Here is a 25,386-nt window from a genome sequence, read left to right as displayed (position 1 = left end):
ACCTCCACGACCCCGAAGTTAGGAATCCCTCCTCCCGTGCTCGGTATACAGAGCCTGGGGATTTCGTGCGCCAATAACAAAAAGGTATTGTGTAGTCTTGTATTCCAGTCCTTGGAAGGTTGGCGTCGGTAAAGTTAGCCACAGTGGGGCTAAGAAAGTGCAACTGCCCCGGGAGAATGAGACCGCCCGCCTCTGCGAGGCAAAAGTTACCAAATGGGAAACAAAACGGTGTGGAGTTGTTGTAGGTTAAAACAACAAAATCGTCTTGTTTTCCCAGTCCGAACGCACGTTGAAGACGCGGCGGCCACAGCGGACGACGTCTCCGGGACAGACTGGGCCGCGTCTAGCTATAGATGTTATTACTGTTTGTTGTTGACACACGTTCAAAGTGAGCGGAGACGGTCAAAAAGTAGCGGATCACTTATTAGATGCTTCTTGCGCTCCTCTCTCCATCAATGATCCGGGTCCTGCGATTGGCCGAGAGGCTGCACCCGGTCCCCAGCCGTGCGCAATGATTGGCCGACGCGCTGAAAACTTTCTTCCTATAAGGGAAGCTGCCTGTCAGGGGTTTTGCTTGGAAGCAGAGGGCAGGAGGCTGGCTGGATGATGAGAGACTGTTCTTTTTGACAGATGAATGATAACTCACACGTTTACAAGTTGTCAAATACAGATATTATTATGTGGAGGGGAGGGAGGGCTTGGAGGACACAATGCCCGACAGATTTGACCGTATGCCTTGCCAAATAGGCTGGCATGCGTTTGCATAGGGCCTGTAAGTAGGCCTACATGCTAGTAAATTACCATTTAAATTAACACTTAGTGGACACTTGTGGATTTGTTCCCATGCATCATCACCAACGTGCACCTGCCCTGCAGTGGATGCGTTAACACAAGTGATTTTATATCTCATTTGATTCCACGCATGCCATGCCCATGTCATGTGTCATATTTTAATGTTGTGTGAATTGAGGAAAAATGGACCCCAATTTAAACAAGTCTAAAAGCTTTCTTGTGTCTCTATCCTTTTAGTTGACAGTGTATCAGTGAACTGTATAATGTTCTGTATCTTTTCCTAAGCAAACTTGTAATGTATTCAATCAGTGTAACTGAGTGTGTATACAAATGGAGCCAAATTGTCCTTGAAATAAAATGAAATAAAGTTTGAGAACCACTATGTTATTACACAAATGATGCCACAAGCACAGAGAGTGCACATTGAGGACTTTATTGTGGTTTTCAAGCATGGGCACTGGCACGCAGAGAGCAATGTAAAAGGGGATGTGCGTCACAGCAGGATGCGACGCCAGGGCGGCCGTAAAACGTGTCTAGCTATTTGGTTGAAGCGGACAAGGGTCGGCGTTTAATGTATTTTTTTTTATCACTAAATGAGCAATAACTAAATACTGTCACGACCCCAAAGGTTTGTAGGACAGACGGTGACTGTCGTGTGCTGTGCTACTGTTTTTTTTCCTTCTTTTTTTGCTCTCTCTCTCTCTCTCTCTCTCTCTCTCTCTCTCTCTCTCTCTCTCTCTCTCTCTCTCTCTCTCTCTGAAAACTCTCTAAAGTGTCTTTTTCTAAAGTTAGCTTCTCTTTTTATGTATTGTGTCTGGGGTCATAGCGTCCCTTTTTAGTCCCCGATCAATCACCCATCACCGCGAAAAGGGGTTTCCATTCCTGACCTTTTGGAATCAGACAAAAGCAGGCAGCCTTCCATCCGAAACACCCCATCCTCAGTGTTTGTCCATCAAAGTTGATCTTTCCTCCACGGCATGACATCATAGGAGCTTTGCACTCATGAGATGAAATGATGAGCCAGTCCTACAATTTAGCCTAGGCCTATACAAGAAATCTTGATTCCGTTAAAGGGCAGCTATTATTCTTATAAGCTGTTTTATTTGTTTTTATCTTATTTTTAATTTTGTTAGCAGGTTTCTGTGTCAGAGCTATTTTGCAGGTGAGATTTGGAATATAATATCACTGAAAGTTATTTGGAATGTGAGAATGATAGTGAAAAACAATAAACAGAGTAGGATAGGCCCACTACAGGCCAATTTACCTATGCACTCGGAAAATACAGAAAAAAAGTAGGCCTATACAACTTAAAGTAAAATCGAAATTATGTTTTTAAATTTTATCGATATAGTGTATTCTGTCACTGTCGTTGGAAAATCTGTCAGCACGTTTGACTTTATTTTATCCCCCTCTAAAGTTTGTTCAGGGACTTGGGAGAGACCTGGAATGCTCCACGGGACGCACGGTGCACAACAGGACTGGGGTTGCAAAGCACCCCGAGCCACGCACCTGCCCCGCGCTTTCATCTCTCTTCACTCCCTCACCTTTACCTACTGGGCGCGCGGCGGGGAGCCACGGTGCGCACCACCATCCAGCTCTACGGACATCCCACTGCCTGGAGATGCATTCAATTAACACTCGCCTCTTTTGTGTGGCTGCAGAAAGGCACTTCAGAATGCCTTTTCTGTCAAAACGCGCTCGGACAATGCCTGGACGCTGGGCTTAAAACAAGCATGGGAAACGGGGGTTCTTTCTTTCACGTGCCAGGACAGCATTATTATCCCCCTGAGAAGGTTATTATCCTCTTATCTAAAGTCAACCTCATAATGATGACACGGCCGAACACTTGTAAGTGCACTAGATAAGCCCGGGTGAATTGTTCATTATAGTTTATCCGAAGTAATTCGTGCCAAAGTGTCTTTGCAGTTCTATTATCTGATGCTGAAGCAGATGTACGAGTGAAGGCCTCAACTTGATAGGATATTGTTTAGAGGAAATAGCAAAAGGTTCAACTTAAAAAGCTCTGGACTGTGTGGGGAGAAATAATCGCCCTATTCTATTTAATCGTCTTCGTGTTTTTAATCGCTAGAAGTGGGTTTAAAAGAAAAACTGTGCTATTTATTTTTAATAAAAATTAAATTACATGCAGCTGAAGACCAGAATCATGTCACGATGGGCGATAAGGCCTGTGCTTTGAACAAAACATATGCCCTAGAAATGAACAGCCTGGGCTATAGCTATTATTTATTATCACACGTTTGCAGTCATCCCAGGCGATACTGGCAAATAACAGAAAAACATCACTCTGTAGCTATATGCTGACGAACGTGACGATTTAGAGGGTCATTGAACTTATTGAAACTGGATATTATATCCAAGAAAACAGAGGGGGGAGAATGGAAAACAGAGAGAAGCGAGATGCATACCTCGGCCTTCTTAAAAGCGACATTGAATCCCCGTGTCCAATCCATTACCGGGGGGATGAAACTCAAAGTCAGAAATCTCGCTTGATGAGAAATAAATTAGTTTCATCACATTTTCTGTTGAGAGCACAGTGCTAGAACCACGTATCTGTCAAATTATTTCAAACCCAACACAACGCATCTTTAGTCTATAGGCTAATAATTCATGGGCTAAAGCAAAAATGTTGGTTGTGATTCAAACGAGATGACGTCCACACAAGGCTGTGTCTTGTGCAGCTCATTTGGCCCTGGGCGCCATATCCTATTTTCAAATGTTTATATGCGTGGGCTATATTTAGTTTCCATAAAGTGAAAACACATTTTTGTAGACTAGGCTACAGTTTATTCATTAAGACTTTATTTGGGACAGTTAATAATGAGCCTAGGCCTAATCATTCCAACATTATGGAATATTAAGAGAATACCGAATGTATTTTCCTGTATAGGCCTACTGTTATTACAAATAAGATAATGTATTGTTTTAGAGGGCATAGACTACTAGTTATGTTGTAGTTATCCAAATGTTGAGGAATTATAACTTTGGCTTGAATAAATAGCCGAATATCATCGTTTTTCTTATCCACGCCTATTTACACCTCCTGAACTATCTGGGATCCATAGAATTCAGTTTTCCAAATAAGTGCAAAGCTAAATGTTTTTTTCTTTCTTAATATATGATTCAATTCTAACAGGAATATTAGCCTACGTCTCAGATCATGGGCCAGTAACAACATATATTTGAAAAACGCAGCGTAGAAGAAATTAGACTTTATTGTTTGGGACCTAATAATGATATGCAAATCAAGAAATTAATTGATCAATCGTACACACACAGAGGGTGGGGGGGTTCCTGCCAATTGAATGAGTTGGGGCGGGGGGCGTTGCGTTATAGCAGTTTATAGGCAACTATATTATATTTGTTACAAGTGAGGCTCAGTCAGGATACTACTTTATCTACGTTTAACTTTAATCTAGACTAACAAGAAATCTAGTAAAATGGTTCACTAAAACCATCACATATAGTTTACTGCAATTATTTTTAAACTAAGCCTATTTAAAAGCTGAACAGAGTTTGTAGGAGGTAGACAGGCATAATGTTAATGCCAAGGCACTTAACTTTGTTTGCCACTAGAGGGCGCGTTTGGCAAACAGCAGGATGACAAAAGGAACATGTTGAATCTCTAGATCCAACTTTTATAGGCCTTAAACATGAGAGCTAAATCGCACAATAATAGTATAGCAGTGGGCTAAAATGTGCGTTGTAGCAAGTCATATGAAGTTAGATTCTATAAGTGTTTTCAGACAATGAATCAAAGAAACAGATGCTCATATGATCTCTTTATTACTGAAATGTGTTTATGTATGTAAAACAGCACATAAAGAGCATTTCTCTGTGCAAATACATTTTGGTACCTTAACAACAACCACATATTCTCATAAAAACCAACATTTGCTAGGTTCTCTTAAATAAATAGGCCTACAATATAAGCTTACTCCCCCCAAAGAACCCCTATTTTGTCAAATAAAAGGGTGAAAGTGCATCATGTAAGGTTTTCTTGGGGAAAAAATGTTAAAGAGGACCATTGAAGCAGGTGTGGAAATTGGGATTGGAGTATTCCATGAATATTTTTGAATTGTCTTTGCCTCTATCCATAGTGGTGAGGTAGGGTTAAAAATCACTGTGAAGGGGCAGTAAGTGCGTAGATAAAAACCAGTCTAGTGTTCGAGTTGTCTCCAAAGTGCATACTTCTTCATACTAAATGCTGACAGGAGCGTTAAGGAGCCATAGTTTTCCCTGTTCACGAGCTCACTGGGCCACTGTAGTTCAGACATGTCAATTTGAAATCATAAACCACTTAAAAGAGCTGTCATTGTTAATATTATCAATCACATAAAATAATAATAATAATTGCAACTATTGTAGCACATAACTACAAAACACAGAATTCACAGCAAATACATGGTAGCATCTTATTATACGTCTTGGTAATACTTCTTGGACACTATCCCAGAATTACTTCTGAAGATTGACATTTTCCAATCACATTCTTTAACAAAATTTAAATGCCTTGTTTGAGATCAATATTGTGGTATCTGTTGTCATCAAGTACCTCAGAATAACATCAGCTGAGTAAATAGACTTAGAGTGCCCAAAATGCAATTATGTTTCAATTCAATAAAGTCCACAACTTGTGTGTTCCATTGTATTAGACATCAGGGTCACAGCCAAATCTAGGCCCACATACTGTACTACATGTCATTCATGAACACCTCTGGATAATCTCAGCCATATGTAGGCAACTGATGAAGCTTTCTATAAATCGGGCATACAGTAGAATGTCACAAAACCCCTGACTAAAGAGCCAGAGTGAAACCCAAACTGCTTCTATTACTTCCTGTCTGATTTGTTCGTGATACTTCATCTGACACGATACAGGGTCTATTTAAACCTGGAAAACAATATGGATGTTCACATATCTTCACCTTGGACTGTATATAGTGAGAGATGCTGTCTGTAGTCAACAAGTCGAATCCAGATGAAGAGAAAGTGGCTTTGGCATCCCACCCTGTGAAGAAAGCTTTTGGAAACTAGATAAAAAGTCATTTAGGATTGATTAATGTGATCCATGAGATTGTTTGTCTTTTATATATATAATGAAAACAATAAATACATTATAAAAAAAAGTTATTTACACAAATACATTTCCTCAACTAGACTTATTTTTGAAGCCATGTGTTCCCCGGGTCTGAACAGCTGCAGAGAAGAGTCTTTGCTTAGAGTTCCTACCACTGTCAGATCTGTAGAGGAAGAGGAAATACTCCATGACGTCCCAGCTGGACGCTACGGGAGAGGAGGCCTGCATGTGCCTATGATGATTTCAATCATGATTGTGATTATGCTGAAGTCTCTGATTGAAGCTCAACTAATCGATTGACTAATAGCCTGGTCGATTATATTATCGATCATGGGATATAGCTTTGGAGGGTGACGACGTGAGGCACACAAGTGAAGAAGATGCAACGACCTGCGTTTTTAACATAAAAAAAGACCTTTCTCCAACCTGGTCTTGACCTTTCAGTAGCCTAACATGCACATCATAGATTACAGACCCTGGGTCAAATAGCCTATACACTTGATTTCACTTCCAGTCATTCCAATGCACTTACTACTTTGGCCTCACAGATTGGGTGAGCTTTGCATTGCTGCAACAGTGGAAAGGATGTCCTTCTGCAACTCAAGTTCATTCAATAACAGAAGTCTAAGCGTTCCAAAGCTTTGGCCCAGGTCTGAAAGATAAATAGGCCTCTCAAGTTATCACACCACTCTTCAGTTCTCTGAGTAGCTGCTGCATCATTGGACTATTTACAGTTTGCATTGTGATGAATACAATGTTATATTCCTGTGATTGACAAATCATTAGAGGCTACTCGAGTATACCCAGAGATACCTTGATATGAAATAAAATCAAAACCCATCAACTCAAAACTGTATAGACTACTGGACACAATACAATTGGCTAGTGCTTAGTTCAGATATAAGTGATCATGGCCAGCTTACAGTGAATCATATCATGGCATAGAGGATATGCATATTATTTTGGGGCGAATTAGGGGTGTATCATACCCTGCTAATGAGCACTTCACATTCAGTCATAAAGCCAACCACAGCAGACCTTAAATGGTCTCTGGCAAGTCATAGGCTATATAAGCCACAAACCAAACCCACTAGGCCTAATACCATTTCAAGTGCATAATAGCTATAAATACAAGGTTATCAAGGATCATGTCGGCCTATTGCTCAAAACTAGATGAAGGCCTTTGGGTGTTTGCTGTCAAGGCCATTTTGGGCGATTTGTTTCTATAAAAGAGAAAAGGAAGTGAGGACCAATTGCCTATAGTAGGGCAAGTAGGCTATATGTACATAATCACACGCCCTCGCAAATCAGCAGGTTATTTCTTTGTCATAAACCACCATCAGGCGTTTCTCCTGGAGTTAGTGGTGGCGGATGAGCGGCCCGTCTCGTGATCCGGTCTGTATTTGAGCCAGCAGATCAGCCATGTGACGACCACGGAGAACATGGCCAGGATGCTGGCCACGGACAGGCAAATGGGTCCCGCGGGCGACGGAGGGCTGCTGTGGCTGTGCACGAAAATCAGGCCCATGAACAGCAGCACCAGCATGGACAGGAACGAGAAGATCACGCACACGCAGCCGGTGGTCAGCGCCACCCGCTTACAGCTCTGACAGCTGTCGTAGCGCACCGAGTCCTGGGACAGGGTCGTGGCCGTGGACACGGTCGTGGAGGGGGTGGCCTGGCTGTTGGTGGTCGTGGACGCCCCCGACGCCTCCTCCCGGCGGAGCGCGATGAGCGCCGGGTGCAGTGGGGGAGGGTAGGGTGGCAGCGCGTCCTGGGGCAGGGGGTCCGAGTCGATGTAGAGCGGAAAGTCCTCCGTCACCTTGGTGTTGTTGGGCAGGTTCTGTATCCTGTAGTCCGGCACGGGGGTCCGGTGGCGGCACACCGGGCAGCTGATGCGCCATGGCCGCTCCTCGCGGAGGTGAAGCGTGTTCAGGCACTCCTCGCAGAACGTGTGCAGGCACTCCAAAATCTTAGGGGCGCGGCGGTCAAGGTCGAAATAATTGTAACAGATTTTGCACTCGTACTCCTCGTAGGGGAACACTGTTGCGGGGGCCTCGCCCGGGGGTTCCGCTCTGTTTGATGTTGTCAGATCGAGCCCTGCCATGTCATCTTTCGCCATTCACATTCTCTGGTAGTGAACACAAAGGGAGCTGGCGGACAGATGCTGATGACGGTGCACGTCTCTCTCCCCCCCTTCCCCTCAGTTCATGCAAACGCCATCATCATCACTCCGATGAATCGCCTATGTTGACATCGTAGGCCCTTCTTTTCAATCATCCACGCGATGTTCCGTAAAATTCTGAGCGTCTCAAGAGCCCTTAATGTCCGGAACCCCTGGCGGAGATGTTAAAAGGGTCCCATTTCGCGTTCCAAGCGTGCGGGAGCCGATGATGTAATGGTGGTGACTCCAACGCCGGAGCTCATTCAGCGGCTGTGCACATCATCCCCACAAAAGAGAGAGACAGAGAGGCGGCGGTCGTGGATGTTGTTCTGTTTCCCGTTATAGCGTCTGTTGTTTTGTGTCCGCTCGCAGAACGAGGCTGGAACTCACAGACCATGCGTGCTGCTGCTGCTGCTCGGTCGCCATCTCGCAGCATCCCAGACAAAGAGATGATGCGCTAATTGGGTTAAACCGACGCTGCTTTACAATAGGCTCGTAGGCTGCGTTGCCAAATGACACGCTCAATAAAAAATAGGTCAAGTTGAACATTGTTGTCATGTGACATGTTCCGTTGAGTTACCTCATCATAGGATAGGCTCGGGCTATACTGTAAATAGGTCTGTTATCTATCTATCATGCATGGATGCCCACACGGCCACGCCCCACGGCCGTGGCCACAACATTTTAAACAGACTACCTGTTGACAAGTTTGTTAAAATGTCATTTCAGCGTCGGGAGTGGTGGAGGGTTAGGCTAGCCTAGATTATTGGATATGGCATTTGTTAAATATTTTCAAATAGGATGATTTAACATCAGGTCTATGTGTAGGCTACCCTATTTGACCACATGGGCACATTCTAAAAGGTGTTTTCTGTTTAATTCAGTGTAGACTTACATAGGCTCTTAATTAAAGTGCAACATGATCTGAATCCTTCAATCTGGAATATGAAACACCCGAAGGACCAATGCAAGGAGACCACCAGCTTAAATAAATATCAGCCTGCGGTTTGTTGTTCAGTAGGCCTATAGCATAAGTCTGGTGATGCGAGGTTAGTTGTTCAGTAGGCTAGCATCTTCCCATCCCTCCTCCAGCCCTTTAGCCTAAATACATGGTTGGTAGGCCTGCACCAATTTAACCCAATCACGATGAGAAAGAAACCCACGAAGATCATTTATCAGCTTCAATTTGACACTTTTCCATGTTGCAATTTTGTCTGCTGCTCATGTTTGTTTCATCATGTCTAATTTAACTTGTTTATCCTAGGTCTATATGAGTTAACTCTCCTGATTGCATGAAATTGCATCCTGTCCTGACTTGAAAACTAAGACTAAAATACCATACTAGACACTTAAATGTCTAGAGTCTGAGCTGAGGATTAGGCTACAACAAATGAATTTCAGAGAGAGAGAAAGAGAGAGAGAGGGGGGGGGGGGGGGGGGGGAGAGAGAGAGAGAGAGAGAGAGAGAGAGAGAGAGAGAGAATACAATTTAAATTCCATCCTATATTTGAGGCTATGACTGGCCCCTGGTCTGGCAAGGTTATAAGTAAAGTAACAACAGATTCCTCCTTAAAAAAAGCAACAAAAAAAAGCATTGAGAACAAAACTATGATAAATATGTTCAACCATCATCTGCTTTTTGACTGCAGTGTTGTTGCCAATACAAACATTTGTTACAGCTTAAAGCCAAAATGTTTGTTTCTATTGTGCATTCAGTTCCTATCAAGGCCAAGTTGGCCAACAATGCATTGCCTACATTAGGCTAGCCAATATAGCCTGGTCAAATATAGGCGTTCATTTTTAAGGTAGCCTATTTGTACTTGAGTAGGCCTATTTCCAATTTCCAACACTTTAACTTCTACTCCACTAGACCACTACATCTCGGATCCAAATATTGTAGGCTACTTTTACTCCACTATACATTTAATGGAAAACTTTAGTTACAAGTTACTTTGCAGATAGACCTATACATTATAATATTATAAAACATGCATTAACCACTTTAGCTCTGTTTTATAGGCCTACATAGGCTATTTGAAAATAGCATATCTACAAGCTCACAACGTGTTGCATCTCAACCTGATCTCAACGTGTTGTGAGCTTGTAGATCTCCTATTTTCAAACATTTTGTACTTTTACTTTTGGTAGTACATTTTGATGCCGTACTGTACACTTTCATACTTTAGTTTTACTCAAGTACATTTTTTTAAATTCTGGGCTTTTACTTGCAGAGTATTATCTACATTGCAGTATTAATACTTTTACTTGAGTAAAATATGTGAGTACTTTTTCCCACCACTGCCCTTGGCTTCAACTATGCAAACACGTTAAGGCGTGTGTAGAATAGGTGTGTGTCATCCTGGTCTAAAGGTCGGGCAAACCCTGGCTGTGAGGCTTCATTTGTGGTGTTTCCAGCCTGCCCCCAAGGAATATCTACAAGGAACAGACAACACCCGGAAGTTGGCACGCCGGGTGGCCACTTTTGGGTGGCGGAAGTGACGAAGTGCTCATAGACGCTAATGTTAATTTTGGGTGGCCAAAGTGTCATGGCGGCGTCCCATGGAGCCTGAAATGACGAAAATGACGTTGGTGTCCGTTCCTTCTTTGATCTTCCTTGCCTGCCCCTCCCTCCCAGTCCAACATCCAGCCCCGCCCACTAAACACACCTGCAGGCACCACACACATTATGTTCACAACTACAGGTGCGACTGGGACTGGGATGATGACGCTATTATTTTCCAGAATTACGAGTTTAAATTAGGTTGCTCGCTCACTGCTCAACGTAATAACATTGAATTGACATGTTGGAGGTCCTGGCTTCCCTCCAGGATTCGGAGCTTGTGGCTCGGTTCCAGAGAAGATGCGGACTCTTCCTTATCGAGGACGTTTATCACAGCGGGGAGGGAAACGGACTGGCGCTGAGACATACGAACCACTCTGTCTCTGACAGCCCCTCTGGAAAGCCGACGAACAGATGTAGGCCTAATGGACATGTTGAAAATATAAGTGGACACCACCGGGAGTATAATTCAGATCACAAATACAAGGAGAACGGAGTTGTTGTTGGAGTAAGTAGTGTGAATGGGATTTATTTCAAACTGTGATGACTTGTAGGCTACTGGCTTTTCTTGTTGGTCTACCTGTCAGCAGTGACAGCCTATCAAGTGCACAAGGAAGGGGTGATCAGTGGAGTGCTAATCTCCGCCAGGAGGCAGGTGTTCATGGAGTTGTTCACATGTAAAAGAGCACAAGTCATGGCATTGACTTGCATAATATTGCATTGACTATTTTGAAAGCCAATCCCATTTTAGTTGTTTATAATATCTTGTTTGTACAGGGCCAGACTAAGAACATAAATCATGGGATGGCCCCCATAGCACGTTTTTCCATTTGTTGTGCCCGCTATAGGTCAAAGGTGAAATAGCTTTTGTCTCTGCATTGTTTAATAGTCTCCCTAATTATTTTGTTTCGATTTTCTTTTTAAAGCAGGCCCTCCCACAAATTTGTAAACAATTATAGGCAATTGATATGGAGTTTCAAAAATCTGTGATACATTTTCATCATGTGACTTAGACTCCAGAGAGCATGTGTTATAGCACCACTGTGAGACTTATTTGAGAATGATTCAGGGAATGAGTTCCTTGGCCTGCTGGTGGCATACGCACAGTACACAGCTTTCAGCCTACCAGAGTCTGAGATAATTACAAAATGTAGGCAACACGTTTCCAAACAAATAAAAGATTATCAATTTTGACAACAGACAAGGTTGAAAATAAGTAGCCTAATCCAAATGGCTCACTGACACCCTTTAGAGTTTAAAGTGTGTCCATGTAGGCCTGCTACACACAATTATATTATTCGCTCATGAACAAATTATAAATCTTAATACTTTAATACCATCAGCTTTTTTTTCCCTCTTTTTTTTGGGGCTTTTATGCCTTTATTGATAGTATGCAGTAGACTGACAGGAAATGGGGAGAGAGAGATGGGGAGTGACATGCGGCAAAGGTCATCCAGATCAGGAATCGAACCGGCGACGCCGTGGCAACCATGCCTATGTGGTATGCGCCTTGACCAGTAGGCCACCGGACGCCCCAATACCATCAGCTTTGATTTCCTTGTGTTAAAATGAATCAAACAGATTCTCCTTTCTGTGCTTTAAAGGTTGGTCTGTTTGTCTTCAGGCAAATCATTTAGGTTCATTTTACTATTGCATTGAAAGCGAAGCAGTGTAAGGCCATGGCTTTCATGAGCCGCCGCTCATGCAAAGTTGGCTCCTGAAAATGGCCAGCATGTCCTTTGTGACTGTAATTAAGGCATTTGTATGTTCCCCACACAGGGCTGCAGTGGGCCGCGGTACGCGGTGAGGAACCGGCCGCTCTACTTCCTCTTCCTGCTTTCAGCGGGTCTGGGACATGAAGTGTTCTACATCACCTGTCTGCCCTGCATCCACTGGAACCTGGACCCCTTCCTCTGCAGACGCCTCATCAACATGTGGACCGTAGGTCACAGTTAGCTCCTTTCGGAACCTCTCCCTCCACTATGCAGCTCCGAGATGAGGTTCCCCCCTGTCGTCAACCAGAATCGGGCGACTGGGGGAAGCTCCGCCGTTCGCGAACACGTCTTACCTTTTGTGAACATTCTATCCAAAATAAAGGTCCTATGCCGGTCTCTTATCTGTTTACTTCTCAAGCGTGGAAGAAAATGTTGAAATAAAGAGTTTATATCACTCATTTTGTCAGCCGGTCCAATGTTTTTTAGACATTCCGGAAGTTGCGGCCGCATAGGAAACATTACTACCTCCCCCCCTGGTCACGTAGTATAGACACAACGAATAAGAGTGGGGAAAACACAGAACTGTCTGACAAAATTAGCAATATAAACTCTTTATTTCAACACGCTGCTTCGATTTTCTTCCACGCTTGAGAAGTAAACAGATGAGAGACCGGCATATGACCTTTACTTTTTGGATAGAATGTTCACAAAAGGTAAGAAGTGTTTACTTTAGGGCATTTATATAAAAAAACAACAACATAAAAATATGAAATATAGAGATTTAAGTTTCCTGCCGGACAGCTATGTGCCTTTCCCCCCCTGCCTGCCCATGTCAGTGTGTCCATGCACTGGCCGTCACCCTCGCGCACAACTGTCTTACAATGCCACCTCTCTTCTCTCACGTCTCACCCCTCTTCTTCACCCCCTGTTCACCTCTCAACCTCCTTTCATCCCTCTCTCTCCCCTCTCGGTGACCTGTCTTCGGCTCCACCATGTCCGTATCCCGAGGCCTGGGGCCACCGGGCCCTGGGTGACCGGGGGCCCTTTATGAGTGAAGGGGGCCACACACATATTGATGCCCATCCATCAGTGGCAAAATATTCTATTGGATCCTGCTCTTAGATGTTGGGTTGTAACAGAACCGTCAGTATTTCTTTGCGAGTCCCCAACAAATCTCAAAGGCACTCTCTAAAACAGTGGTTCTCAACCTGTGGGTCGGGACCCCCAGGGGGGTCCCCAAATTATTTTGGGGAGTCCCCAGATGATTAACTTATTGTGCAACCTTGTTTTCTCACTCAACAGTAAACAAACCAACATAAAGTTTGAGGGTATCTGCACATTTCCAAAGTGACAATTTAAGTACTTTTTTTAATAGGCCTACTTCTAAAATGTAACTTCTCAAATTCAACATTGTTCAAATTGTCAAATATTAGAGGTAGAAATTGTGAAAATAGCCGATCTACATGCTCACAATGCCTTTTTCACAATAGAACCGTGTTATACAAGATGTAATTCATCAACTCTTAGTGCTCGTCAGGGTGGGGGGTCCCCAGTTCAAATATGATTATTTTGGGGGTCGTGGCCTGAAAAGGTTGAGAACCAGTGCAAGATGTGCCGAATGCTGACACACTCACACACTTATGCAGTGTGTGGGGAGTTGCACATGCACACACACAAGCACAAACATACACAGACAGACACACACCCACATTCCCACAGTATGTGTGATGGCCAGTATGTTTGTGTGCCCTTTGCATCTTTGTCCCAAATGCACATTGCATGTCCTGCATCTGACCCTCCTCCTTTAGGGGAGGATATTGTATTCTTCTAGATCAGTGGTTTTTAACTTTTTGGCCTCAAGGCACACAAATGGGAAAGTGAAAAACTTGTGTGCTCAAGGCACACAAATGGGCAAGTGAAAAAGGTACAGCTAGCATTTCTAACATGCATTGTTCCCAACTTGCTAATTACCGGCCTGAGTAAGCTGGTGCCCACCAGGTCTAGTAGTAATCTCCACAATAATTAACTCCTAACTCCACTGTATTTGGGTAAAGTGATGATAATAGGACACATTCAAGTATCTCACATTGTATAATGTCACCATACCAACTTTGATGAGGCAGCATTGTTTGTTTTTTCATTTGACGGCAGAGATATATATTTTGTATTGCAATAATGTGTGGTTGTCAAGGCACACCTGGACTTGTCTCATGGCACACTGTCTTGTCTAGACTCCTGATGTCCTGACTACACAAGGCACAGCTGTCAATGAAACATTCATACCGGCTCCCTATTAAACTCATGTACCTCCCTCTAGTTAGACATTAACAGTTCACTTATGTGTTCCCCTCCTCCTGGCCCGTCTACACACAGTTTTATTGACCCCCATCAGTAGTATCTCCCTCTCCCCCCCTCCTTCTCGCTCTCTGTCCGGACTGACCATTTGGTCTGTCACTCTTCAGGGCAGATTACACCTACAGTCCTTTGCACTCCCTGCTTAACCCCTCACACTTTATGATGGTGGAGCTATCCAAGGTGTACACACACACACACACACACACACACACACACACACACACACACACACACACACACACACACACACACACACACAGAAGGACATTAGTGTCCTTCACTACCCTTTATTACAGTGGATGTGCTTTACTTGGTGGGTGACTTTGGTTTACTCAGTAACAACTGTGTCATTGACCATATGGTCATGAATAACTTTATAGGTACACTGACACGTGAAAAGTGCATTATTATGCAAATGATAAAAACTGGAAGTTCTTTTCATGAGACACCACCCAATGTCGTAACTCACCACAAAGTGTGTAGTGTCAAATCAGCTACCCAGAAACAGTTTCCAAAAAATGTCATTACTACACATTGGCTCTGTTATTCTGATGTCCCTAGCAGTGAGTTCTATTTTATTGAGTGAGTAAAAGTTATATTTATTAGTATACAAGCTGATCAACGCGTCGCTTTATGACACGTTGTCAGCTTGTTGAGATTATTGCAGGGATGAAATAGGCTCCCTCTCCCTCCCCACTTCACCCCATCTGTCTTTATCTCCCTCCCATCTCACTTTCTATCTCTCCCTCCCGTGTCCACGTTTTTCCCAATGACCCTAAGCACGAAGGTGGGGGCGCGGGGGGCTGCAAGGGATAGGAGTGCTCGTTTTCGGTGATGAGGACGGAGGCACGCCGTCTCAGGCGACCATGAGCCACCTGACAATTTACAATTTAGGCATTTAGCAGACGATTTTAATCCAAAGCGACTTACAATAAGCAGGTAATACATCAATATAATAAGCAAGATAATGTCAGTACATCAACAACAATATAACTAATGCATAACATAGGTAGACCACGCACCTAATCAGTAAAATTAGGTGCGTGAGACACCGCCGAGCGAGTGGTAGCGAGCGAGTCGCCGTGTCGAGTGTTGCGACAGTCGCATGAGCCGACTCAGAATAGTAAGTCTTCGCCCCCTCGACTTTCGACACCTCCACGCGGCCCAAGTGAACACAGCGAAGTGCTTCCTACCTCCTTGCCCACCACTGGCCCCCACTGTTGTGCTTAGGTTCCTTAGGAAACTCCAGGTCGCCTCCCTCCCATCTCACTTTCTTTCTCTCACCCCCATCTCTCATCCCTAAACCCATCTCTCTCTATCTCTATCTCTATCCATCCATCCATCCATCCCTAAAGATAAGAATCATAAAAAAGAAATAACACAGAGTACTGTAGACTAAACAGATTGATCAATCATACTAAACGAAATCCTCAACTATACTCTAGTTAACATTTCCTCCATTCCATTCATTCAGCACAACTCTAACTGACATAATTAAGCAATAACAACACTCCTAAGTACGTCATTAATATAAAGCCAAATGGACAGCTGATGTCTTTGGCTCACTGAGGATTACAGAATGGAATAGTATGCCGTATTTGTACCATTACCCTGCTTCAAGGACAGCACTACAGCAACATTCTGGCTCAACGGAAGCTGAATTTGAGTCTGATGCACATCGCCATGGTGATGATGTTATGAGGGAGCTGTTTGCAGCCCTCAGCTTGAGGGCAAGAACTGCTCGACGCCCACGGTTAAACTTGAAGGAGTAATTAATACGTTGAAGTACAACCGCATCGCTTGCCAAAAATAACGTATTATCAACTGAAAAACACGACGCATTTCCGTTGAGAATCATATTAGTTTTGGCAGCTGAGTGAATGCCAATGTACTTTAACCCAGATTTGATCAATTCTCCTATTTAACCACTTGAACCCTATATACTTCATTGTCTGGTGTCCCCTAGGGGTCTATACTTCCTTCCCTTTTCCCTCCATACCAAATCTCTTTGCCGTGATGCCTTGTGAGTTTCTGTTCAATCAGTTGGTTCCTTTCCCCTCCATCAGGCGCCCTGGCTGGCCAGGGGGAGGCAGTATAGAGACCGCATGTTTTTTTGTGAGGGTACCTACCCTAGGGGACACAGGGAGAACATGCAAACTCCACAGCAATTGTGCATGTTAAAACAGAGCTGGGATACAACCCACACGTAGTGGCACAAACAGCCTTTTTCGTAGTGTGATGACGATGATTTGTCCAGTGGAATAGCTACACCCCCCCCTCACACACACACACACACACACACACACACACACACACATAATCGCACATGTACACACAGAAAGCTGCACAATCCCACACAGTCACTCACATGGTGACAGATCAAAGTCCAGAGATGCATCAGCCTCGATCAATACACTCATTCACGAGAAAACACACACACACACACACACACACACACACACACACACACACACACACACACACACACACACACACACACACACACACCACTCGTGTGGTTATCTGTTAGTGCGACCTGACCTATGTTTAACTCTTCTCCCTCTGTGACCAGACTGTGCCTCAGTTAGTGCTTTGATGTCAGCCACACAAAGACGCCAATGTAAGACCTGCAGGGTGGGTGCTCTGGGCACAGTACGCGTCGGTGGGCTTGGTAGTAAGTTTGTACGGGCGGGGTATCACATTATGCAAGCACGGCAAGTGGTGGGCAGCGTCGGTTGCATGTTGAGAATGCAGCGGTTAGTGTAGGGCTCGTGGTGAATGTGGAGAATTTCAACGTAACAGGGCTTGTGTGAGAGTACTGCATCTATGAGGAGTGAATGGACTCGCACAGTAAAATCCCCAATGTTAATTTAACTCTGGAGTGTAAAATATTACCGAATGGATCCATAAGAATCAAAGGAGCAAACAGATAACTTAACACTGAGGAATTTACGGTGGCCTCCCTACTGTGCATGCAACAATACAAGTTTGTGTGAGTGGTGTGGGGTGGATGCAAATATTAGAAACATGATCTTAACATTCAGACGTGACCATGGACAGATGCACATTTGTGGAAAGAACAAGTAAACTTTTGTAGGCCTAGTCGAGAAATATTTGCCTCTCAGTATTCCTTTCTTCTAGTCCTGTATACTACTGTATGTCTTTCCCAATTGAGCTACTATCTCTTCCCTCACTTCCATCACTTTCACTGACTCTCTCTCCTTCCCCCTCTCTCCTCTCTCTCTCTCTCTCCCTCTCTCTCTCTCCCCAAGCAAACTGACTTTACCCTCCACCCTGCCCCATCCCTCTCTCCATCTCTCTCCCTATCTCTCTCTCGCTGATCGAGCTCTGCCTGTCAATCACACACAATAGAAACCATTGCCAACAGCGATTTGTGCTGATGGCACCAGTTGCCTAACAACAACAAATTTGCATACTGACGTCAGGCATGTCCATTCACTGACAGACGGACAACTTGAATTTTATAGAATAGAAGACAGATAGTGCAGATCAGTGATTGGTTCTCTGAATGTCATTTATAAAGCCTGTATCTGCTTAAGCATAATAATACAAAAAGGAGTTTCTGGACTCTCTCTAATGGCTTGGGTTGCTATGCTCACATGGGGTCAGCAGACCTACGGTACATTTCTATCTCTTGTTCGCCATGGTAACAAGCATTCTCTGATTACAGTGCCAGAGGAAATGGTAACAATTACCCCCCCTCTCCTTCCCTCCGAGTCCTTTCTCTTTTCTTGTCACTCACACACACACACACACACACACACACACACACACACACACACACACACACACACACACACACACACACACACGTGTGTCTCTCTCTCTCTGTCTCTCTCTCTCTCTCTCTCTCTCTCTCTCTCTCTCTCTCTCTCTCTCTCTCTCGCTCTCTCTCTCTCTCTCTCTCTGTCCGCCTCTCTCTGCTCCAAGCCAAGACAGCCATTCATTAAAAATACAAGGCCGAGCCTTAAATAAACTTTGCGTTGGAGTGGGCTGCGCACCTCAGCACACCACCGGGGACTCTTGAAACAGAATAGGCAGCACGTTTGGCACCAACCACACACTCATACACTCAGACACAAACACACACACGCGCGCACACACCTTGCCAACGAGTGTGTCATCATGTCACATGCAAGCGCAGGGCTCTTGTCTCACTGTCAGCTGAAGACGCTGTCTCAGCGAACTATGCCAAATTCGATTCCCGGTTTCCTACAATAGATTTAGTTACTGTACAACTGCAGGATGCGCACTTTTATCCTGGGCTGGGTCTTCACTCCGTCTGGGTGCGGAGATGGTGATTACTTATTTATGATGAGAGTGTGCAAGGTGTTAGGGCACAGAAAAGGCTAATCAGGGCTGCACCTCATCCTTTGTTTTCTCATGTCATACTTTAGTTTAGTCCTTCTTTCTGTGCTGCTGCTGTGGCCAGCTGAGGGTAGAGGCTTCAGGGAGGTGGGTGTCACAAGCAGGAATTAAGATTTAGCAATGATCTCTTAAAGGGGTCTGATTAATCCACATGGCAATTGTATCGTTCATTATATATTTCTAAGAAACGGTTCTATTTAAAGTTTAGGTAATGATTCTGAACAGAACCCAAAGTTGACCAAATCTACAAGCTACAACCAGTGAACCAAATGTTCTAAAATGTTACAGTACTTATTTGTCATATCTCTCTCTCTCTCTCCACACACAGTATATCATTTATATCGTCATTGTCAGGCAGAAACCTTATATCAAATGTGTATGTTTTTATTTTATTTATTAAAGCCCTACTTCATCATACAAGAGTGTTGCACAAAAGTAGTGAAAATAGCAGATCTACAAGCACAGAACTTGTAGTGCTTGTAGATCATCTATTTTCATTATTTCAAATCATTTTCAAAATGATAAATACAAAACGAACAGTTTTGGACATACTAGGACTCCACCCGACAACAACGATGTATATAAACCTGTTTTCAGTGAACTTCTCCCTGTCACTCACCAGTTGGTGATGTACATAGGCCAGGTGATGAAGGACCTGTTAAAGCTGCCCCGCCCGTCCTGCCCTCCTGTGGTGAAGCTGGAGCCACGTGTGGATGCTGAATACGGCCTGCCCTCCACCCACGCCATGGCCGCCATCGCCATCTCCTTCACGCTGCTGCTCAGCGCCACCTCCAGGCTACAGGTGGTTGTCTCCAATACATCATTTCTGACTAGAAAATTACACATATTAACTGAATCAATTGAGAAAATGGGCCATGATTCCAAATAAGTCATTCTAATGTGTGTGATGATGGATAGAGGAATGGGGTGGGTATTGCATATATGTATTTGACATTGAGATAGTATCTGTAGTGTTTAAGTCAGTTATTGTTAGTGATTCATTGTGTGATAACTCCTACATCAGATAACGGGTGTAAACAGTTATCTGGACATTGAACCAACACAGACTCTCATGTCAATGGAACTCCCATAGAACACAGATTCCTTCATATCAGGGGCAATACACACTAAACAAAAATGGAATCATATGGATTTCGAGATTGACACATGTGACATGATATCAGTCATCCATGACACAGAGTATCTGTGATGTATGTGACTCCAAATTTCGGTTTTAGTCTGATCACAGCCCATTGACTTGTGAGATTAGCTACGGAGACACAACGACGGTTACAGATGGTAATAGACTTCTGCAGAGCCACTAATGGGGCTAAATAGTACTAAAATGGTTCTTTGGCTCTTAATCACAGGAGGAACTATTTTGGTGCTATATAGCACCTTTGTCAAATGGTGCTATACAGAAGCATGATAGGTGCCCACACTAAGCTCAAGAACCTGTAGTAGTGCAGGCGTTTCGGGCAGTATTTTGATGGAATCGTGCACTTTATGAAAGAAGCATGAAATTTGGCACACAGTTAGAACATGCCATATGGAACATTTTTGGCTATAGGGGCATCGCAGATTTGTCTTGGGAAACTTGTGGGAGCCAATCAAAGTTGGGCTCTCATAGACTTTACTATAGAGTAAAATAATACAAAAAATAAATATGCTTTAAGTAGCATGTGAGGGGTCAAACTAGGTGTTTTTCGGGATTCTGAATCCAATGCAAACATTTATTTTGCAGGAAAACCATTCCTTGGGCTAAAAACGGACCCCATATAAGTGATAAAAGTATGGTTTAGTGATGAGTCATCACTTTTCAACAGTTCTGTGGTGGCCGTTTCTCGGAAAGGAATGTTTTTCGTGCAAAACAAATGCTTGCATTGGATTCAGAATCCCGAAAAACACCTGGTTTGACCCCTCACATGCTACTTAAAGCATATTTATTTTTTGTATCATTTTACTCTATAGTAAAGTCTATGAGAGCCCAACTTTGATTGGCTCCCACAAGTTTCCCAAGACAAATCTGCGATGCCCCTATAGCAAAAAATGTTCCATATGGCATGTTCTAACTGTGTGCCAAATTTCATGCTTCTTTCATAAAGTGCACGATCTTTGCCTGAAACACTCCCACTATAGAGAACATCTGAAGGACTACACATACAGTACAGAGGCTTAACAGATTCATTGTACAGCAGCGGTTCTGATGTGTATATAGCACCTCTACCATCCCAAAGAACTGCTTAAGAAGCACCATTTGTGTGTGTGTAGATAAAAACCAGGAAATGATTAAGCAAAACAATTTAGCCAAAAGAACAAGTTTGCAGAGATATAATGAGCCTTCCACAAGTATCTGAGAGATGAACTTGCGAAGAAAGGTGGTGGCTTTCAAACTCGGTAGAACTGGAGGAAAAGGCAGTTTGTTTATTGGTACCTCTGTGGGTGGAGGGGTGGGGCGCCACTGTCCGTCACTGGGTTTTGACTGAGCAGAGTTGGACAATTGGGACGGAGGGGCAGAGCCGGCAGTCATCATCAGTCAACATCAGCCACACCCACCCAGCTGTTGTTTAGCCTTCTGATGGACTTAAGAGAGTCAATGACTGTCAATCTCCATCGCCTCTCTCCATCTCCTTGGCTCTTTTCTGTTATCTCTCTGAGTGTTACAAACTCAATAGAAGTCTCAGTCAGCAGCTCAGCAAAGCACCGCTTTTACTGGATCAGTCAATCAGTCATTACTTCCTGGACGTTCGAGTCAAATGTTCAGAAACTCACAGGCGGACATACAGTTGGATACATAGCCTAACTGTGGCATGAAGTCCCCCTAGAATTCCCCTGAAGGGCCATGCACATTGTACAGCTATAGATAACAAGCAGTGGTCAGTGCAGACGTCCCTGAATGGCGCCCGGGGCCTCGGGGCCGCTTACTAGGTTCCCCCCGGAGGAGGTCGGAGGTCACGACAGTCAATCACAAGAGTGACCTCCTTCCATTCCCCAGGAATCCTTTGTGCCCATTCAGAAATCCCCTCTTCATGAACTGCCAGTGAATAGGCTTCCAGCTGCAAAAAGGACAGGAAAAGACACAGGAAAAGGAGAGAGGGTGGGAGGGAGAGAGAGGAAGGAGGTATGAGGAGGTGTGTGTGTGTGTGTGTGGGGGGGGTTGTCAGGGGGAGGTGAAATGAATACATGCTGCCTCTCCTCTCTCTGTTATTGAAATGGAAGAGAGAACAAAACCGGCCGACATAGGTAAAGGAGTCAGGGGAGAGAGGGGGAGGGAAGAGAAGATGGAAGGAGAAAGACGGTAGACGGCTAAAGGACAGATGACTTGATGGCTGGCCATACGTCAAGCCCACTAGAATGGATGTTTGGCGGGGAGAGGATCCATATGCCCCCGCGAAGAGGACGGAATTGGATGAAAAACTAACAAGAAAAACGGGTGGGTGCGGTTGGACCGTCCCTGACGCGACCGGGTATTTCCCGGTGAATCTGTGCGCAACGGTGGGGGCTTGGGAGTGTGGGGGACACGAACCACTGACTATTGCTGATGATGGAGAGGTTATATAGCTTAGCTTTTATGTATTATGTTATGTAATGTAATCTTGCCGATTTAGTAAGAGACTCGTCGCCAATTGCAAGATATTTAAAAGTTATTTGGGGCCATGATGATAGGCTATCCTTTCTTCCCACAACAAGGATTTATATTGTCTGTGTTATTGTTTACAACCACAATTATTCACGTGTGGCAAGATCGCGGTTCACTAGTTTTTAGTAGGCTATATACTCGAGGTGGGTGAAGCCTTTTCAAAAGTTAATTTAATGTTTTCCATTTAATGATTTCCTTTATCCTCATCTAATCTTGCGCTAATGCACGCAACTGTTTTTGCCATGTTTTAAGGCCGTGTATGCTTTTCAGAAGTTAATTTAATGTTTTCCATTTAATGGTTTCCTTTATCGTCATCTTCCGCTAATGCACGCAACTGTTTTCGCCAGGTTTTAAGGTATTTTAGTTGTTTCTCATAAGCTCGCAACCCTCCTTGCCCATCGGCCCCCACCTTTGCGCACAGATTCACCGGGAAATACTCGGTCGCGTCCCTGACTGTGTCCGCACAGAGGAATGTTTGGAATGTGCACTATGCCACGGTGCCATGTGCAGTTGTGCACACAACTTGAACAAACTGATCTTCAAGCACATTATGTATGACGGGTGTTTGTTGCTGTGTGTGTGTGTGTGTGTGTGTGTGTGTGTGTGTGTGTGTGTGTGTGGAGTTTAACCATGTACTTGACCTCCTGCCTTTGTGTCTCAGTTCCAGTTTGAGGTGGGCCTTTTTATTGCAGTGGTGCTGTCTTCTATGGTGTGTCTCAGTCGCCTGTACACAGGCATGCACTCTGTTTTGGTGAGCTAGCCTCCTCTCTCTCTCACACACACACACACACACACACACACACACACACACACAGAGCTATATATAAAACATTCAAATGCAATGCAGGATATATTATTCATACTAGTGTCTTAGACTGTCTGGCTGAGACTGAACCAGCGTTGATCCACTATATGGAACGCATTTCATTATGGAATCATGGTGTATATTATCATGGCATCAATGCCACTTATTTAAGAGCTTATAAACCCATTTGCTTATGATTCAGCTTAAGGGCATGTGAAGTCTTTCTTTCGTTTTTTTAGTTTCTTATGATTAATAAATTGTTTTTCAATACACAAGAGTTGGAGCAAGGACATCCTTTATGTAGTATTAATTAGTGGCACTGTATCGTTTGTTAATTTTCTTTTTTTTTCTCTCTCTTTTTCTTGCCCTCAGGATGTGATCAGTGGTGCTCTGATCTCAGCTGCCCTGCTGTTTCTCACCTACCCTCACTGGGAAACATTTGATCGCTTCCAGCTCACCAGTCCCGTCTCCCCCGTTATGGCGTTGGTGCTGCCCCTCTTCCTCAGCTACACGTACCCCGAGCTGGACCATTACACCACCACACGGGGGGACACCACCACCATCTTAGGGGTAGGAGCTGGGAGCTCTGTTGGATACTGGGTGAACCAGCAGCTCAGGTACACCTTTGAGCCCCAGGGAGTGCTGCCGGTCCCATTACCCACACTGACAGCTAGCGTCCTGGCATTGGGCACCGCCCGTGCCCTGCTGGGGATTGTGGCGTTGGTGGGGACACGACAGATAGTGAAGACGTTGAGCCTCCGGGCGTTGTACTCCTGGTACGGAGTGCCACTAAGTGACAAAAATGCCAGGAGACGGAAAGAGATTGAAGTGCCAAGCAAGTTTGTCACATATACGTCTGTCGGTCTGGTCAATTCTATTCTGGTCAATAGACTCTTCATCCTACTGGGACTACAATGGTCCAATAGTGCCATATTGTAAGACTGTTCTTGTATGTTTCGGATCTGTTCAGACGTTCGCTGCTAAATATCCAAGACATTGGACGGACAAACATCCATCTGTCCTTCATTCCAATTGATCCGAAACCGTAACAAAATAAATTACATTTGTGTTTGGTAGATCATTTCTCTGTTCATTCAACCAATACAATTGTAGAGAAATAATCAACTAAACACAAATTGCTGGCTGGATTGCCATGGAATTTGCTGTGCTACTTCATGTTCCCCAGAGATTGAATATAAAAATCTACTGATTTTGGTGACCCCCATGGCCTTTCATGTAGTACCACCCTTAGGCCACAATTTCCACTTGAATACAATAAGCCATCTCAAAATGGAATGGGCAGATTGACATGAAATGAAATGTGCTGTGCACATTCATGCTCCTTGGACAATGAACCTTATCAACTCTGGTGGCTGGATAACCTTTTCCTCTTTACACATACATTTTACTTTAGTGTAAATACAATATACCACAGTATACAACCCAATTCTGTCACTAATCTTATTTAATTACATAATATCCCCCCCATTTTCTTATGTAATATATATTTGTGAGGAATTATTTACACATACCAGAGTGACCTGTGAGCTAACTAAAAGTCTGCAAACGGCTTTGACCAACATAGTCGAATTAAATACTGTTTTTCTGCATATTAATTCTGATCGGTTTATGGTAATCGTAAAAAATAAAACTGCACCATGCCGGTTTAACATGAAAGTAGTCAATATATAGATCCTACACAAACCAAGCTGTTTCTAAGTCATAGTTCATTGCTATCACTTGTAGATGACGCTCCCACTTGCAAACAAGCTCAGACCAGTTCAGTTAAACATTTTAACCAGTTTGACCACACTTTTCCCTTCAAGCCTAGAGTTGTCACAATATTTTCACTGTTGATGGTCTATGTAC

General features: G+C 43.9%; 2 protein-coding genes across 2 annotated transcripts; one reads left to right on the top strand and one right to left on the bottom strand.

Moving 5' to 3' along the window:
- Positions 1-7,229: 7,229 nt before the first annotated feature.
- Positions 7,230-8,012, bottom strand: rnf228 (ring finger protein 228; the record flags this gene model as incomplete). Its single annotated transcript, XM_080731234.1, has 1 exon — positions 7,230-8,012. One exon carries the CDS (start codon positions 8,010-8,012, stop codon positions 7,230-7,232), a length of 783 nt encoding a protein of 260 aa, XP_080587360.1.
- A 2,842-nt stretch (positions 8,013-10,854) lies between these two features.
- sgpp2 (sphingosine-1-phosphate phosphatase 2) lies at positions 10,855-24,456 on the top strand (the record flags this gene model as incomplete). The annotated part of the gene is made up of 6 exons (XM_080731790.1): positions 10,855-11,029; positions 11,168-11,268; positions 12,393-12,554; positions 19,695-19,874; positions 23,374-23,463; positions 23,890-24,456. The coding sequence occupies 6 exons, from the start codon at positions 10,855-10,857 to the stop codon at positions 24,454-24,456; spliced, it is 1,275 nt and encodes a 424-aa protein (XP_080587916.1).
- Between the last annotated feature and the right edge of the window lie 930 nt (positions 24,457-25,386).

This window comes from Nannobrachium achirus (genome assembly GCF_963921795.1).
Source record: "Nannobrachium achirus genome assembly, chromosome: 8".
Taxonomy (NCBI): domain Eukaryota; kingdom Metazoa; phylum Chordata; class Actinopteri; order Myctophiformes; family Myctophidae; genus Nannobrachium; species Nannobrachium achirus.
Note: the sequence above shows the minus strand (reverse complement) of the source record. Positions and strands in the feature narration are given on the sequence as shown.